This window comes from Bos indicus x Bos taurus, chromosome 3, assembly GCF_003369695.1.
Source record: "Bos indicus x Bos taurus breed Angus x Brahman F1 hybrid chromosome 3, Bos_hybrid_MaternalHap_v2.0, whole genome shotgun sequence".
In the NCBI taxonomy this organism is placed as follows: Eukaryota; Metazoa; Chordata; class Mammalia; order Artiodactyla; family Bovidae; genus Bos; species Bos indicus x Bos taurus.
Window position 1 is genome coordinate 89,206,516 of NC_040078.1, and position 16,897 is coordinate 89,223,412.

Genomic DNA, 16,897 nt, shown 5'->3' on the forward strand with positions numbered 1-16,897 from the left:
AGCTTCTGTGTCTCAATTTCTTGGGCTACAGAATATAGATACTATAGTCTCTGCTTCTAGAAGTGGTATGAATATGTAAAGCAACCAGGACAGCACTTGGTACATAGTAGGTTTTGTGTAAATGTTAGTTCCTTTCACTTCCTAATGCCATCAATATCAGATGCTGCTTGAGATGTCTTATGATGATGCATTAAGTGAGGTAGAACATGACTTGCTCACCTTATCTTGTCAGAGAGCCCAGTGGAAAGCTGCAGCTTCACTTGACTTCGCTATTTATAACTCCAACACAAGGGAGGGAGAGACTCTTGAGTACATGTCACCTCTCTTTGAGGATCAGTAGTCTCATTTTCCAAACTGGATTAATAATAATAATAATTGTCTTTCTATTTGCATGCCTCAGAAAAAATTATTAGTTGTCTTTTTTAAAACAACACAGAACCCCACAGTACAAAGCATTTTTACCCATCACTTAATTCTGACCCTTCCAACAACTCAGTGAGATGAGAACAGTTGTAATAACTACCATTTTAAATGTAAGAAATTTAAGTCCTTCATACTTAAGTGATGGGCCCAAGGCCAGAGCCTCTGATTTTAAAACCTAGTGTTCCTTCAGACTTTAGCAAGCTTCCAGCATCAGTGAGATCGCAGCTTGCCAAGGGCACATTCTCCAAGTTTGTTCATTCAAAAATCATTTTTAATTACCCAAGATTTGTTACACATTGTTATTTTAAAACGACATGTCTCTAATCCTATGTCACCCAGCCATCAACCTGCCCCTCCACACTATTAATATATTGCTGCACTGAAAGTGTCTTCTGTATGAATGGTCCTTAATGTATAGTTTCTAGAGTAATTTCATTTATTCATTCAATAAATAGTTAGGTATGGAGCACCAGCCTGTGCTGGGTGCATCAGGATGCACAACCAGATAAGGAAACAGGTTCAGAGAACAGTGACTTCTCCAGGGTCATACAGCCTGTGGCAGAGCCAGGATTAGGAACCAGACTTTCCACCTTGTTTTGGTCCAGGACGGTTATCACTCTATACAGCATCATATTACTGAAATGGTCCACAGATGGGACATACCAGTTAGGGGAAGATGAGAGCCAAGACCAAGGCACCGTCTGGTCTTCATCCTTTTAGTGTTTCTGCTGGTTTTTCTGTCTTCAGCACATATGTGGTAAATGTGTGATGCTTAGAAGTTTCTTGTTTAACTGTTATTTACAGATGGGGAAACAAAGGTAATAAAATATCTACTGAGCCCTCAGCAGGCTTATAAATCAGTCGGAATTCAGAGTGACCAGGAAGCTGCAGTGTGATTTGACAACTACTTTGTAAGATAAAGCTCCTTTTACACCCTCCTTCAGTAGCCTGATGACTTTTCCATCTCCCCCAGCGAGACAAGGAGCGCTGATAAGTCAGGGGCCACGTTCATCTTGTTCACCACATTGTCCTAGGGAAAGCACCATGCGCAGACACTTAATAGGTTCCTGGTAACTTTTATTTCTTAATGAAAGAATGCACCGGATGTTATGAGTACAGAGGAATGCTCCACCAGTACTCTAGTGGCGCTCCCAACATGATGTCTTAGCTGAAGTAATTCTTAAAAGACAAACAGGCAGGTTGATATCTCACCCATGGGACAGCCAAGCAGAAAAGCTTTCTCAATTATGCACAGTTTGGGTTTCTCCATCCTACTGCTTCTCCTCCATTTGCAGGCATAATTGAGAGTCAGCTGCGGTTCAACTTACTAAGTGCCCATAGTGAGCAGTGAATTGCAGGGAACAGAAAAACACTGTTCATTTTGCTCAAGCAGGGGTGAGCTGCTAGTAAAAATAAAAGTGAGGGCTTGTAATTTATTGGCCCTTGTTAACAAGGACTCTGTAGGCATTCTTAGAGGGTTCCTTTTGGAGGGAGCTTACTTATCAGGAGCAAAGAAATTACATTCTTCATGGGCTGCCTGCTGCAGGAGTAACTGAAAGTGCATCTTCTGCACAGCCATGCTCACTCAGAGTCCTGTTGTTTTGCAAGGATGTGCACAAGCTTCCAGGAGTATAGAATGAATGTCAGAGGACAAGAAACACCCAAATCTACTGTGGGAATGGTTGGAACAGAGGGGAGCTGCAGCTATTTGTATGATGCAGTAGTTCAAGGCAGACTATACAGGCTGATGCTTCTGGCTTCCCACTCACAGAGATTAAATGAGGATGTATGTGAACATAAATGTTTAGAATAATGCCTGGCACATAGAAAATGCTCTGGCAGTGTTAGCTCATACCGTTAGTGATAAATGTCTTGTTCCATAGCCAGAATAAGATACCTTTGACTCTGATCACTTCCTAGCTATGAAACTTTAGGCAAATTTCCCTAACATCTCTGAGCCTCACTCTCTACTACTGAAAGTGGAGATTTTAATACCAACTTCTCAGCATTAGTATAAAGATTTTAAGGTAAGTGAGAGAGAAAATGGCAAAGGGACTCCAGGAATAAGCTCAAATTCTTCTCTAAGCTGGTCCAAGCTTAAAAGGTAATTTTTCTTAACTATTCTCCACAATCCTCAATGATATACTTATGTAGCAGACACCTGCTGAAGGACTACTGGCTCTTATGTGCCATGCCTGTTTTTAAGGGGCTTCCCTGGTAGCTCAGCGGTTAAAGCAATGTGCCTGCAATGTGGGAGACCCGGGTTTGATCCCTGGGTTGGGAAGATCCCCTGGAGAAGGAAATGGCAACCCACTCCAGTATTCTTGCCTGGAGAATCCCGTGGACAAAGGAGCCTGGTGGGCTACAGTCCATGGGGTCGCAAAGAGTCGGACATGACTGATCGACTTCACTTTCACTTTCACTTTGATCAAAAAGAGACCAGTTATCAGACAGAAAACCACTACTGGCTGATCCCTCCATGGAGGGTTTGAGTTAAGCTTTGCTAGTCACTGAGGATGAACTAGTGTCAGAAACTTGAATGTTTCAGAGCAAGGCCCCTGATAGACTCACTTGAAAAGTATTCCACAAGTCTATTGTTATTCATATGTATTTGGGTACATATGTACATAATGTATTAATGGCAAAAGACATTACCGTTCTAACACTTGACAGTATGATGGTGCCAAATAGACTTTTATTATTTACTCTCTTTTACCTTTGATGTATAACCTAAGCAAGAAGCAGAGCTGAAGTTCCCATTTCAGTGAGGCCCAGAGGAGCTAAGTGACTTGCTTAGGGCTTGACAGTTTACACAGGGCCCAGGAAGGCCAGATGGATAAGGAAGAGAAGAGAGGGAGAAAAGTTACAGAGAAGTGTTAGAAAACCATTGGAGAGTTTTTCGATTCTAGTCGCATGCTTTTTCTGCCATGGATGGACCCTTTTCTTACAGAAAAACCTTTGGTGATTATCAGATAGTATGTGAGTGATCCCAGCAGAAGCTGTATTTTGTTTTAGGACCTGGGTGTTTGTTGAATTTTAAATAACCTGGATCTCAGATCAGCATGGAGTAGTACTTCAAGCTCAGCTGCAAACCGTTTGTAACAACTTAGGCACCTCCTAGCACCTCCCTGGCATCACTTTTGTCTTTGGTGAGATGATTATTTTTTTCACCACATGATCTCTGAAGTCTCTGCCTTTAGCTTCCTCTGCTGTGGTACTGTGAGGAGTCCGGTGGCAGAGACATCCTGCAAACCTCTGTGGAATGATTCACACCCCCTCTCCTCCTCCAGCTTGCCTGAGAGGAGGAGCCTGGCCTGACGCTTTCATGCTACCAGCAGCTCCTCCTTCTGCTGGAAGTTGGCTGCTCAGGCCTCCGGGGCTGAGTTCACACACGCTTAGCCAGTGGAAGGAAAGCCTGGTTGCTTTGTTCTTCAAAAGCAGAGTACCAGAGTGTTTTGACTGTGTTGAATTTGATTTTTTCGTAGGTTCCCACCAGCCAAAAGAAGGAAGGTGTTTATGATGTGCCAAAAAGTCAACCTGTAAGTGTAAGTACATCTCCTGTCTTCTGCTGGGTCCCCACAACCAGCTTTATACCGAGGCTTGGTCTGCAATCCGAGGAAGGGAGTCCACAATCCGCTCTTATGCATACGGATCACCACCTATATGGCTTTGCTGGGGACAGCATGCTGGGGACTCCTCAGTGGGTGAGGGGAAGGGGGTTAGAGGTGGAAATGATGGGGCTGAGTCTGCATGAAGGTCTGGCTCCCTGAGTGGAAATCTGCTGAATCATGAAAACTCCTATGTCCAAGGGATTCAGAGTCTCCGGTATTTTATGGAAAAAGTCTCCAGCCAAAGACTCCATGATGCCTGGTCAAGCAGGGGCAGTTCTTGGTTCTGGGAAGAGAGCTGTCCACTCAATTTGAAAGTGGTCAAGAAGCTTCAGAAAGACAGAACAAGGGCTGGCCAGAGCCTTTGGAGTGTGTTAAGGGTCCAGTCAGTGATCAGCACGCTATAGAAAAGGCCATGTGTTGTATGTAGGCTTGCAGAGAACCGGGGGCCCGCTGCACCTGGACCTCATCTGCTAGGGGGACTCCTGGAAGTCTGAGATACAAAGGAAAATACTCAGTTGTGTGTCACTGCTGGGCTCAGAACCATGTTTGAGACATGTTTCAGTGCAACTGAAGTTGCACTCAGAAGGCGCCTTCTACCTAACCCAGGCAGCCCTGAGGAGCCAGTGCAGGCTTTGATTGGGGGGACCTGTGACTTTGCCTCAGCTTGTGTAAAAAGAAGTGGGGTGTTTAGTCTCTGCTGACTTCATTCAACCATGGGTGGGAGGAGCACTGGTTTTGAAGTCATACTGACCCTCAGGAACCCAGCTGTGGTCCTAACAGAGCTGTTGTGAGGCTAAATGACCTTCTCTGGAACACTGTTATCAGTCCTGGACCCCACACCATGAGAGACATAGAGACAGCCCTGTATGTTTCAAGATAAGATTAATAATGGGGTTTGAAACCCAATTTGGTGAACAAGTAGCAGAAGGACCTGAAAACCTTTGGCCTGGAGAAATGAAACCATGAGTATGGAGGTGGGCATCCCTAGGACCATGAAATGGAAGAGGGATTATACTCTTCTGTATCTGCCAACTCTTGGAACTGAGACGGGGGTGGCCCTACAAGAAAGTCATTTCTAACTCCAGCTAAGGGTGGTCTACTGATGGTCAGAACTGCTCAAGGGTGGAACTCTGGCACCTCAGAGGGTAAGCTCTCCATCACTGGAGCTGTACAAGCAGAGCCTTGAAGACCACCTGTCAGAAGGATGATGGGATGAAGGTGGGGGAGGGGCGGGGATTCAGACATTGAATGGCCAGAGGGGCAAGCCTTTGATACCCTTTCCAAACCTGAGTTTCTGGATTCCTCCAATCAGGAGTCTTTCTGGCCCCTTCTTACCCTCCCCTGGCTCCACTCCCCTTTTTCCTAGTGAACTTTCTTTCTGACTTATTTCCATTTCTCTACCCACTCTTCCAGTATCTTGAAACCATCCTATCCCACCTAAAGACGGCTTCCAAAACTCAATGCATGTTAGTTTTAATAAGAAGACATATCTGAGTACTAGCCCCTTTAAAAACACCGAGTGTAGAAACAGTAGAAGGCATGCAGTGTAGGGCCGTTCAGAAAAAGCAGTTTTTCTCTCAGAGGCCTTTGCATTTAATCAAGCCTGCTTGTCACCAAGACACCGGTCTGCTCTTCGTGTTTCAATTTGGTCCAGCCCCCATCGCACAGCTCCCTCCAATTCAATTTGTGCCTAAATTGCCTTACTTGCCCCTAACAGGCTTAGATACGTGAGGAAACATGCTCCATTTGCTGCCTTTGGTTTTTGTGAATTTATTAACCAGCCTGGCCACACCACCTCCATGCTTAGTAGCTCCAAAAAAAGAAAAAGAAAATCCAGACTCTCAACCTGACATACACGGCACTCGGGTCCCAGCCTCTGCTGTATCTTTGCCCTGCCTCATCCTGGTCCAGCTCCACTGGACTCCTCAGCTTCCCCAAGCAGTCATACCCTCCCCACCCTCCCTGCAGCCCTCCCCCAACATCCTGCCTTGTGTTTTGGGGTGTCTTACTTGATTCTCCCAACAGCGTCAGCACGTCGCCCCTGCATTTGTGCCTCCACACCTGTCATTCCTCCAGGAGTAGACCACACAGTGTTGGAATCCTTCTTCCTCAGGAGCTTCTGGGAGCTTCCTGGGGTCCTTGTGTTACTAGAAGCAAGCCCAGGGCTTGGTTCTTCGCAGCCAGATACAACACGGCTACTCTAGGGATAGTTAATAGATATATGGATCCTTTTTCCTTGTAGAAGGGATTTATGAAAATTCTTGCTATTTTTTTTAATGAGAATTTCCTGTTTCTCTGATTCTAAACAGTCATTGAGGACGTATGCTAAGGCTTTGCTTAGAGAATGTCGGGGCTGCCTGAATGTCCCACAGTGGCTTCCCACCTATTATTACCACTGACTCTCAGAAGCATCTGATGATGATAATGGCTTTTCCATGAACTATCTCAGTATTTCTAAAAATCTGAGAGAGGGAGAAAGTGCAAAGCGTAGTCTCAAGTGAGAGGCAGGTGGATGCACCTGGAATCTCAACTCCTGTCTATCGTTACTGCCTGTAAGCCTCGTGATAGGTCTCCTTGCCTCTGAGGCACAGTGTTCTCATCTTCCAAAATAAATTACTGATACTAAGTTGCAAGGTGATTTTGAGGATAAAATAGTCTGTGTATTGGAAAGTTATTCCCACTTGCCTAAACCTCCCAGAGATGTCTTATGTATCCTGTGTCTCCCTTGCTCTGACATCTTCCCTTGCCCCAGGCTTCTCCTCAAAGCCCCTCCTCTCTGCCAAGTGCCTTTCCCCAGGATATATCTATGCTCTGAGAATCCCTGCCATACTGTCGCTGTTCACACCTTCACCACCTGCTCCTTACCCAGAAACACAAACCAAGGACAACCAGGCATCTTCCAAGGGAATCTAGGGGATCCTACAAGTTTCCCACAAGAAGGGAGACTGCCCACTGGTCTGTTAGTCTGGGGACCACCTGGTTTCTTCTTCCTTGGGACAGATCTGCACAGAGTCCTAATAAAGGACTCAGCTTGGTGCTGTCATTGAGGAAAACCACCAACCAGGCCAGAAATATACAACCACCTGATCTTCAGAGTCAAATCTGGGTATGGCTCTCATCCTGACCACCTATTAAGGGTCCTTGAGTAGCTTTTTGTATCTCTAAGCCTCAGTGTCATCATCTGTACAAAGAAAGTAGTGTCTGTCTTGTAGCTTTGTTTGACAGATTAAAGATTTATGTAAAACCTTTAATAGAGGACATGGAGTAGATTAAATGAGAACATTTCCACTTGTTGCTGAAACAAGCAATGCACCAGCCAACAGTTCTCACAGAGCTGAGGATTGCCAAGTATTCTAAGTGACAGCCCAACTCCACCAGGAAGCCTTCCTTGCCCCAGAGTAATCAGCCTCTCTGGGATACCTCTGTCCTTCTCTTTGTGATGATCATAAAGGATTATTTTCTCTTAATGTATCCACTGAGCCATTGGACCTTGGGTTCCTTAAAAGCCTGGCTTTCGGGTTAATGACAGCACTTACCTTAGAGTTTTTGCTAGAGACTGCTGCTGCTGCAAACCCCACTCCACTACTCTTGCCTGGAAAATCCCATGGACGGAGGAGCCTGGTAGGCTGCAGTCCATGGAGTCGCTAAGAGTCGGACAGGACTGAGCGACTTCACTTTCACTTTTCACTTTCCTGCATTGGAGAAGGAAATGGCAACCCACTCCAGTGTTCTTGCCTGGAGAATCCCATGGACAGAGGAGCCTGGTGGGCTGCTGTCTATGGGGTCACACAGAGTCAGACACGACTGAAGCGACTTAGCAGCTACTTCAGTCGTGTCTGACTCTGTGTGACCCCATAGATGGCTAGAGACTAAATGAGCTTAAATATGTGAATGAGCACAGGACTCGGTACACAGTGAGGATTCAATAGCTGTGAACTGTTATTATGCTATTTGTTTCCCTTTCTTTTCTGTGAGCTCCTTGAGGACAAGAATTACTTTTAATCATCACTATCCATAAAGAAACTTTTCTTGGGATTTCTGTTCTTGAAATTTTGCTTATAGACTCATTCCCCAGAAAGAAACACATGTCCACATGTAAGTTTTTGTAGACCTTGAAGCCAACGAGATCCCTTGATCTCAGCTCTAGAACCTCTATTCTAAAGCCTCAGTTTGTGGCTCATCATCACTCTTTCATGGTCAGAGAGATGCTCAGAAAGTGGCAAATTTGATGTATTGGGGATTTCAGAGGTTTAGGGCAGCAGATGTCGGAATTCACTGTGTTTGTTACATTGTTCCCAGGTGGTACTAGTCATAAAGAACCTGCCTGCAAGTGCAGGAGATATAAGAGATGCTGGTTCAGTCCATGGGTTGGGAAGATCCCCTGGAGAAGGGCATAGCAACCACTCTAGTTATTTTTGCCTAGAGAATCCCATGGACAGAAGAACCTGGCAGTCCACAGGGTCACAAAGTTGGACAGGACTGAAGTGACTTAGCATGCACACATGTATGCAGGTTCAGACAGAAAGCCAATTCTGTTTTTACTCCCTCACATTCACCTTCCCTGGTGGCTCAGATGGTAAAGAATCTGCCTGAAATGCGGGAGACCGGGGTTCAGTCCCTGGATCTGGAAGAAAATCCCGTGGACAGAGGAGCCTGATGGTCTACAGTCCATGGGGTTGCAAAGAGTGAGTGACTAACACTTCCACTTTCACATTCGCTCATCCCTGTCCTAGTTGAACATCCTCCTTGTCCCATAAACTTAGGATGCTCAGCTGTACTGGCCCCTTTCCTGTTCTGCTCTCGTAAATAACACATTAGGATGCTTTTGTTTGCTTATTTTACTTTGCACCTATAATATCGCCTTCTTCCAGCAGATTTGTTCTTGAGGTCATGCTTTGCTTCCCTCCATCATCTCCTGGGAATCTGAGCCCAGATAAGGATTAATCCCACTCACTCCTAGAAATATACATTCCATCCCTTCCTGGTCAAGGAAGTCAGAAGCTTTGCACAGGGTCTGATCTCCTCTGTATCTTAAACAGGTGGGTCTGCTTCTATGTCAAGGTCTCTGAAACCTGGTGGCATAAATGCTTGCTGGCAGGAAATGTTAGTTGGCTAGAGAGTTAGGAAGGTTTCAGGAAAGAAGGTACAACTTGGGCAAAGCCCTGAAGGATGAGAGGATTTGAACAGACAAAAGAGACATGGAAGCACCTCTGGGCAAATCACTGGGGTCCTGGTTCCTGAGTCCAGACTGCCTCTAAATAGCAACACTCAGACCTGGTTAATTTCTCATCAGTTTCCTTCTCAAAGAGGTGGGCAAGGCAGGCAGTCTCCCTTTCTGCCAGCTGATGATGCTGTCATATTCTTTAGACAAATTCCCTGGCCTCTTTGGGGATGTCAAAAATGTACATTCCTAAATGGAGAGGAAAGTGTCCACATTCATTATTTAGTGCCTTTTGCACTCTGTTAGCCTTTGGACATGGTCTAGTTTCACAGCAGGCATTCACAGGCTGCTAAAGGGCCCATTCCAGATCCTTTTATGCCTCACAGCGCTGAACTTGGTTGAGATTTTCTGTGAAGGTCAACGGTTTCAACGACAGGAAATACTCCACATTCTTCTTCTCCCCTACGCTCACCCTCTCATATAATATTCTTACAACTGAACAAGATCTTTTATCCTTCACCTTATAATTGCCCAGTTTAAAAGCTTTTTATGTAGTTGTATTAGATATAAAAGACTTTCTAATTATTAGTAATAACAAGTCAGTGATTACTAGCTGAACTTTTTTTGGCCTTCAAAAGAAATTCTGGGAAGTTTGGCATAGTGGTAAATAGGAAGGACATAGGTTGTCAGATGGATGCTTTGGTCTCAATATTAATTTCCTTTTGGTGTAACATGGATTCAGAAATTGAAAGGAATGATAAGACCTCCTTGAGATTCTCTCTTCCCTTTGTCAGTCGCTTTGACTTTCTGAGACTCCGTTTTTTGGGCTGCAAAGTGGAAAGGATCACCATCTGCTAGTAACACTTCAGGGCTTTCATGAGACTCACACATCAACATGAAACATTTCTGTGATGCTCAGGGGTCACTTTTATGAGATGCTGGGGAAGTAAAAATTGAAGGATGGTATATATTTGTTACTTCTACTGATTTTATGTGCTGTTCTATGATTAAGAGAGGGTCTTCCCAGGTGGCTCAGACAGTAAAAACTCTGCCTGGAATGTGGGAGACCCAGGTTGAATCCCTGGGTTGGGAAGATCCCCTGGAGAAGGGAATGGCTACCCACTCCAGTATTCTTAACTGGAGAATCCCATGGACAGAGGAGCCTGGCAGGCTACAGTCTGTGGGGTCACAAAATGTTGGACACGATTGAGCGACCAACACTTTGACCTGATTAAGAGAATGGCCCATGTTTAATGACAAGAGAGGTCAAAACTGCTCTCAATATAAGAAAGAAATTGAAGATCATCTGAGCTGATTTTCAGAAATGACAGCCTCTCAAAGTAGTGAGTTCTCTGGCCCTAGGAGTGTTCAGGCAGCATATAGTGGTTCTATAAGGAACCCTCATATTGTAAAGCTGACTACAGTGCTAGACTTCCAGTTCTCTTATCTCCTCTGGCGTTCCATTCGCCCTCATGTATTAATACTTATCTCATCATCTTTCACGCAAATAGCTCAGCTGCCAAGCCATATACCCCCTCCCTGTCTTCATTATTATCATCTGGCTTCATTATTAGAATCCTGTCTTCAGATGTCTACTCTGAAATGCCCATCAATAAGTCGTGGCCTTTCCCAGTGAAGTTAGTGCTCTGAATAAGAAGTTAACCAAGTAGTGTAATCAGATCACCTCACTGAGCGAGCATTGGCCCAGAGTAGGTGCTTAGAAATCTGTTCCTCCTTAATTTCCTCCTATAGAACTTGAAATCAAGGCTCTAGACCAGTCTGTATCCTCAAGGCTGTAGACCAGTCTGTATCCTGTATCCAGTTTATCAGGCTGGATGAAACTGATAAACATCCCAACGGTCAGATTTGAAGTTGAGGGATCCATTCGGTTCCTTTTTATGGACAGTAGCCATATGTACCGGATCTAGGGCTAACATAGCTGGGGAAAAGCAGAAAGACCCCACTGAGCATCTCTGCCCCAGACAGCCTAGGCTCTGATCTTGGCTGATCTCCTTCAGTAACCACAAACCTGCTAGGTAGGTGTCATTTACATATAAGGAGCCTGAGGCTTTAAGAGTTCACAAAACTCACAAAGCCAGAATTTGAACCCTGTGTTGTTCTGACTCAGGTACCCACATGATTCCACTAAAGTAATGCTGCCATTAGGTTTCCAGAAGATGCAAAGTCCTCCATCTCCTAACCCTCAACTGATCAGAATCAGTACTTGGAACTCAGTTCCCAGCTCTGATTACTCATTGCTTTCGAGTTTCTATAAACACTCGGAGCTCAGGAGGCCTGAGGCTCTGTGTATGACTGTGAACACCTCTCTACTTCTCTAGACCCTCACTCTGCCTGGCACCACTGCTTTCCTCATCCTGCTGTTGAAAAGATGTTTTTGAATTCCAGAGAACAAATCTTAATGAAAGCAGCCTACCTCTGAAACTCAGAAACCTGCTTGTTTTAGTGCTCCTGCCTCCTACACTCCAGACTCCTTGGTGTTTTTCTATGAGACCCCTGTCCCCCAGCAGTCAGCCTCTGGATGGCTTTCCTTGTCCCGGATTCATTTCCATTTTGCTGCTGCAAATGTAGGAAGAGGCAATCCATTCATGGGAAGAATTGCAAGAGTTCTCTGGACAATTGTTTCCTCCACGCCCAGTCCCCATCATTCACGGCAAATAAATTTTCATTCAGAATTTAGCAGTTGGTTTTTCCTTTAGTTTAAAATCTGAATCAAGATGTTGCATAATTGGATTAAGTCTAGTCTGAGCATTTGTCAGTTTCACTTCCTGATTAAGCACCACATTGCAGAGAAATTATAATGATCACAACACAGTGAACAGAGGTGTCACAAGAGAGGAGATCATCTCAAAGTGAGAAAAAGGAATCTGAATCTGCATATTCCCACAAAAGAAAGAGAAGCTTGCCTCTTCTGATGTTTCTTGAGTGGACTTTCTTTTAGCTGTACGTGAACTTTTTCCTGAGATAGAATCCTAAATTTCTAGAATCTTAAAGTTAATAGGAATATTAAAAGATGCTGTCTCGTTTAACCTGCCCACCAAAGCAAAAATCCTCCAAGGCTTGTGATGAGTGCAAATAAGCATTCCTGACTCCTGGGCTTCAGCTCACGTACCTGCAGTGACAGACTTTCATCACTTTTGTAATCCCAGACGTCTGATTGCTACAAAACCCTTCTCTCTTTGGAATTCCCTTACAACTTCTATTCATTTCATTCTATTTCTATTTCATTCTACTTTATTTCATTTCATTCTTTTCTATCCATCCTGTTCTTTCATTCATCCATTTGGCAAATGGTTACTAAGAAGCTCCTACCTGCCATACGGTGTTCTGTTCCATAGCGGTATAAAGATGAATAAGACCAGCTGCTGAAGAAAGTTAATGGTCTCAAAAAGAAGATAGACATATAAAAGTAATCCCAATCAATACAATCAAGGCTGTAAGAGGCTGTGTACAAGAGGCCCTGGGGGCAGTGGAGGGGCAGGAAACTTTGCCTGAGGGAGTTTAGTAAGGTCTTTACCTGGGGGATAGAGTTTGAAAAGACTGGAGAAAGGGTGGAACACTATACAGGAAGAGGAAATTGAGTGTTTAAAGGCACTGAAATGTGGAGAAGCCTCACATGTCCCAGGGGCTGATGAACAGTCTGGAATGACAGGACCACAGCATGCCCTCTTGGGAAAGGAGACAGGGATACCAAGGGGAGGGAAGGAGAGGGCCTGAAGTGTGACACTGAGAACCTGGGAATTTGGGGGAGGCCACTGTCGCTTTCAGGTGGTGGAGTGACACTATTGGAGGCATTTTTCAGCATTGCTCTGGCGTATGGCAGGTGGCTCAGCAGGTGGGGAGGTTGTTACATAGCTAATGGAGTTATCTGTGGATCTACATCAGGATGGAGTCAGGAACACACAGTCCATACCAGGCAGTTTAATAAAGAGACATGAACATGGGGAACTAGTTACAAAGGTGTTCAGTTCAGTTCAGTTGTGTCTGTCTCTTTGAAACCCCATGGACTGCAGCACACCAGGCCTCCCTGTCCATCACCAACTCCCAAAGTTTACTCAAACTCATGTCCATTGAGTCAGTGATGCCATCCAACCATCTCATCCTCTGTCATCCCCTTCTCCTCTCACCTTCAATCTTTCCCAGCATCAGGGTCTTTTCAAATGAATCAGCTATTCGCATCAGGTGGCCAAAGTATTGGAGTTTCAGCTTCAACATCAGTCCTTCCAATGAACAGTCAGGACTGATTTCCTTTAGGATGGACTAGTTGGATCTCCTTGCAGTCCAAGGGTCTCTCAAGAGTCTTCTCCAACACCACAGTTCAAAAGCATCAGTTCTTCGGTGCTCAGCTTTCTTTATAGTCCAACTCTCACAACCACACATGACTACTGGAAAAATCATAGCCTTTACTAGATGGACCTTTGTTGGCAAAGTAACGTCTCTGGTTTTTAATATGCTTTCTATGTTGGTCATAGCTTTTCTTCCAAGGATCAAGCAGCCACCATCTGCAGTGATTTTGGAGCCCAGAAAAATAAAATCTACCACTGTTTCTCCATCTATTTGCCATGAAGTGATGGGACTGGATGCCATGATTTTAGGTTTCTGAATGTTGAGCTTTACGCCAACTTTTTCACTTTCCTCTTTCACTTTCATCAAGAGGCTCTTTAGTTCTTCCTCACTTTCTGCCCTAAGGGTGGTGTCATCTCTATATCTGAGGTTATTGATAAAGGTGTTTAAAAAAACCGAATAGGCAACAACGGGGCAACCCAGATGAGTCTTGGTAGGAAGTTGCTACTAGAGTTACCCCTCGAGCTCAACAGACAAAGGAAGGCAGTGGTGTTGGTGGAGCCCAGGAGTTGGGGTCGTCAGCAGGTACTGGGACCACAGAGGGAGCTGCCTAGCGGGAGGTGAGATCACGTGGAGAGGTTTGTCTGGTAGAAAGCCTGGAGAAACTCACCCATTGCAAGAAAACTGCCCAGGGACAGCAGGGGAGAAATTCACAGTTTTCCTTCCCTCCCACCATTCAACTTCTGATCCCGGCCTCCTCTTGGTCAAATTTAAATGGAAATGGATGGCCAGGGACCCCGAGCAATGTGGTTTACTGGGATTGGTCACTGTCATTCAGCACAGAGCAGGGACAGGCAAGGATGTTTCTGAGGGCCAAGTGTTGAGGGGTAGGCCAGTGAGGACCACTGTCGAGACCCTGCTGATGAGAGAAAGCGGGTAAGGCTGTGTGTACATTTGAGTGGATGATGGGGCTAGATCTAGATGTTCTTGCAGATGTGGATGGTGAGACAAATACCAGCTCTCTCTGAGGTGGAAAAATTTGGGACATCAGATAACTGGGTAGTCTGAGCCAAATGCCCTGTCTCCTCTCCTATAGCTCTGTCATTTACGGACATGCTTTTTTATAGCTCTGACTTCTAAGAAGGTTTGTTCATCAGCCCTTCCATTTGCTGTTTTCAAGTTCTTGTCAAAGGTAATAGTAATCCCTTTCATCTCCCTCTCTGTTTTCAATCCATGACTCACGTCAGGGCCCAGTCACATTACCACATTAAATGATCTGGTTCTTTCTCCCAGGGTTAACAATCAATGTTCTCGTGAAGGGTTGTACAAATAGGGTTGCAGATGGCTCAATGTTAAGTCATCCCCAAAACTTGCTTTCCATAGAAGCCAATATAGAAGGGATAAATGGGTGTGTTAGCGGTTGCCCGTTTCCCTGCTTACTCAGTTGTGTGTTGGCAAAAATCATATATGCATAAAACAGTGATGACTTCATTCCTCTGCCACTGGTCTCCTGGAAGAATGGTCTTTAAACTTTTTATAAAACTCAAAAATTTTTTTTTGAATGAAGTGTGTCCATTAGCCTTCTGTACGAACAGATGAAAGAGGAGGATGTGGTTAGACCCATGTTGAACCCTAAGGCCCACCCACTTGGAAACCCTCTACCTTCCTCTGTCTGAAGAACAGAGGTTCTAGAAGGGAAGAGGTGCAGAGAAGGTACTGTCAAAGAATCCCACAGTTATTCCATGGGTGGGAGAAGTTGGGTGGTCAGAAGCAGAAAGCCTTCATATCATTTCCCATCAAGGCTTTGTTATTGGACAATCAAATTCTGAGTGCAGACCAGGACTGTAGTCTTTAAGAAGCAGTGAAACAGCAGAAAGAGCGTGAAATTTTTTTATTGGAGTATAATTGCTTTATAGTGTTGTTGAAACTGAGTGTTAGTCGCTCAGTCATGTCCAACTCTTTGCAACCCCGTGAACTCCATGCTGCCAGTTTCCTCTGTCTGTGGCATTCTCCAGGCAAGAATACTGGAGTGGGTTGCCATTCCCTTCTCCAGGGGATCTTCCTGACCCTAGGATTGAACCTAGTTTCTGCTATACAGTGAAGTGAGTCAGCCATATGTACACATGTATCTCCTCCCTCTTGGACCTCCCCACACCCTCCACCCGCATTTCCTACCCATCAAGGTCATCACAGAGCACTGAACTGAGCTCCCTGTGCCATACAGCGGATTCCCACTACTATTTCACACATCATAGTGTATATATGTCAATCCTCATTTCCCAGTTTGTCCCACCCTTCCCGCTGTGTGCACGTGTCCATTCTGTATGTCTGCATCTCTATTCCTGCCCTGGAAACCAGTTCCTCTGTACCATTTTTCTAGATTCCACATGTATGCATTGAAATTTGAAGCAATTCAGAGCATTATTCTTCTTAACTGTGTGAATCTAGGCAAGGTACTTAACCTTTCAGGTTCTTCTTAGTGACCAGTTAACAATGTGGGGAGAGCTACCTCCCTGGATTCCTATAAGGATTAAATTATAAAACACATATGATTTCTGTTGTGTTTGCCCAGAGTAGGTATTCAGTACTTGGTAGGCAGCATGGGAGTACACTTAAAAACGTGAGCCTTGCAGACTGACTGCTTAACGCTTGAAAATCTTCTGCCTCTATTACCAGCTATGTAAACTTGGGTGGGTTATTTAACCTTCTCTGAGCCTCAGTGTATTTGCTTATAACATGAGAATAATGAGTGTGGTACCTACCTTCTGAGAACTTGAATAAGGTGATGCATTTGAAGCATTTAGAACAGCGCCTGGCATATATATAGTACTACTCAATAAATGTTAGCCATAGTTGTTATTATGAGCTGTTCTATGAACAAAGGGCTATATCAAATATTTCAAGAAATACGATGATGAGTAAGACCTGGTTTAACCACTAGGGTGCTTTTAGGATCCTGAGAGCACTGGGGGGAAGGGTAAGAGGCTGGACCGTTTTCGGTTCTCCTTGCTCAAGCAATAATGCTAACAAGACCAAGCTTAAATGGGGTGGGGCTGAGCCTGCAGGGGAGTGCCAGGGCTGTGGGGTGAGGATAAAACAGTTGTGATACCAAATGTTGAGCACCCTTACCAAGCAAGGGACTGTAGAAGGCACAGCATACTATGTCAAGGCATTCCCAAATTACCCTGAGACGTACATCTCTTCTCTACATAAAGGCTATTGGGGATCAGAGAAGTTAAACAGCACAGCTAGAAGAGGCATCACTAAGGATCTAATCCCTCTCTCTCTGACCCTAAAGGTAGGGTGACCTAGTTTATCATCCAAACTGGGTCACTTTTAAAGGGAAAGGGGGATTGCTATTAATAATTATGTCAGGACAATAGGTAGGAACGGGAGTGAT

General features: G+C 44.7%; 1 protein-coding gene across 7 annotated transcripts in view; it reads left to right on the forward strand.

Annotated features, from left to right (window-relative positions):
- DAB1 (DAB1, reelin adaptor protein) overlaps positions 1-16,897 on the forward strand; it is a 1,342,273-nt gene that overhangs the window by 1,272,376 nt on the left and 53,000 nt on the right. For 6 of the 7 annotated variants that reach the window (XM_027537117.1, XM_027537115.1, XM_027537120.1 and 3 more), the window contains one exon: positions 3,909-3,968. In XM_027537117.1, coding sequence (XP_027392918.1) covers positions 3,909-3,968 — 60 coding nt within the window. The remainder of the gene's footprint in view (positions 1-3,908; positions 3,969-16,897) is intronic. The other variant, XM_027537119.1, reaches the window with a different exon arrangement.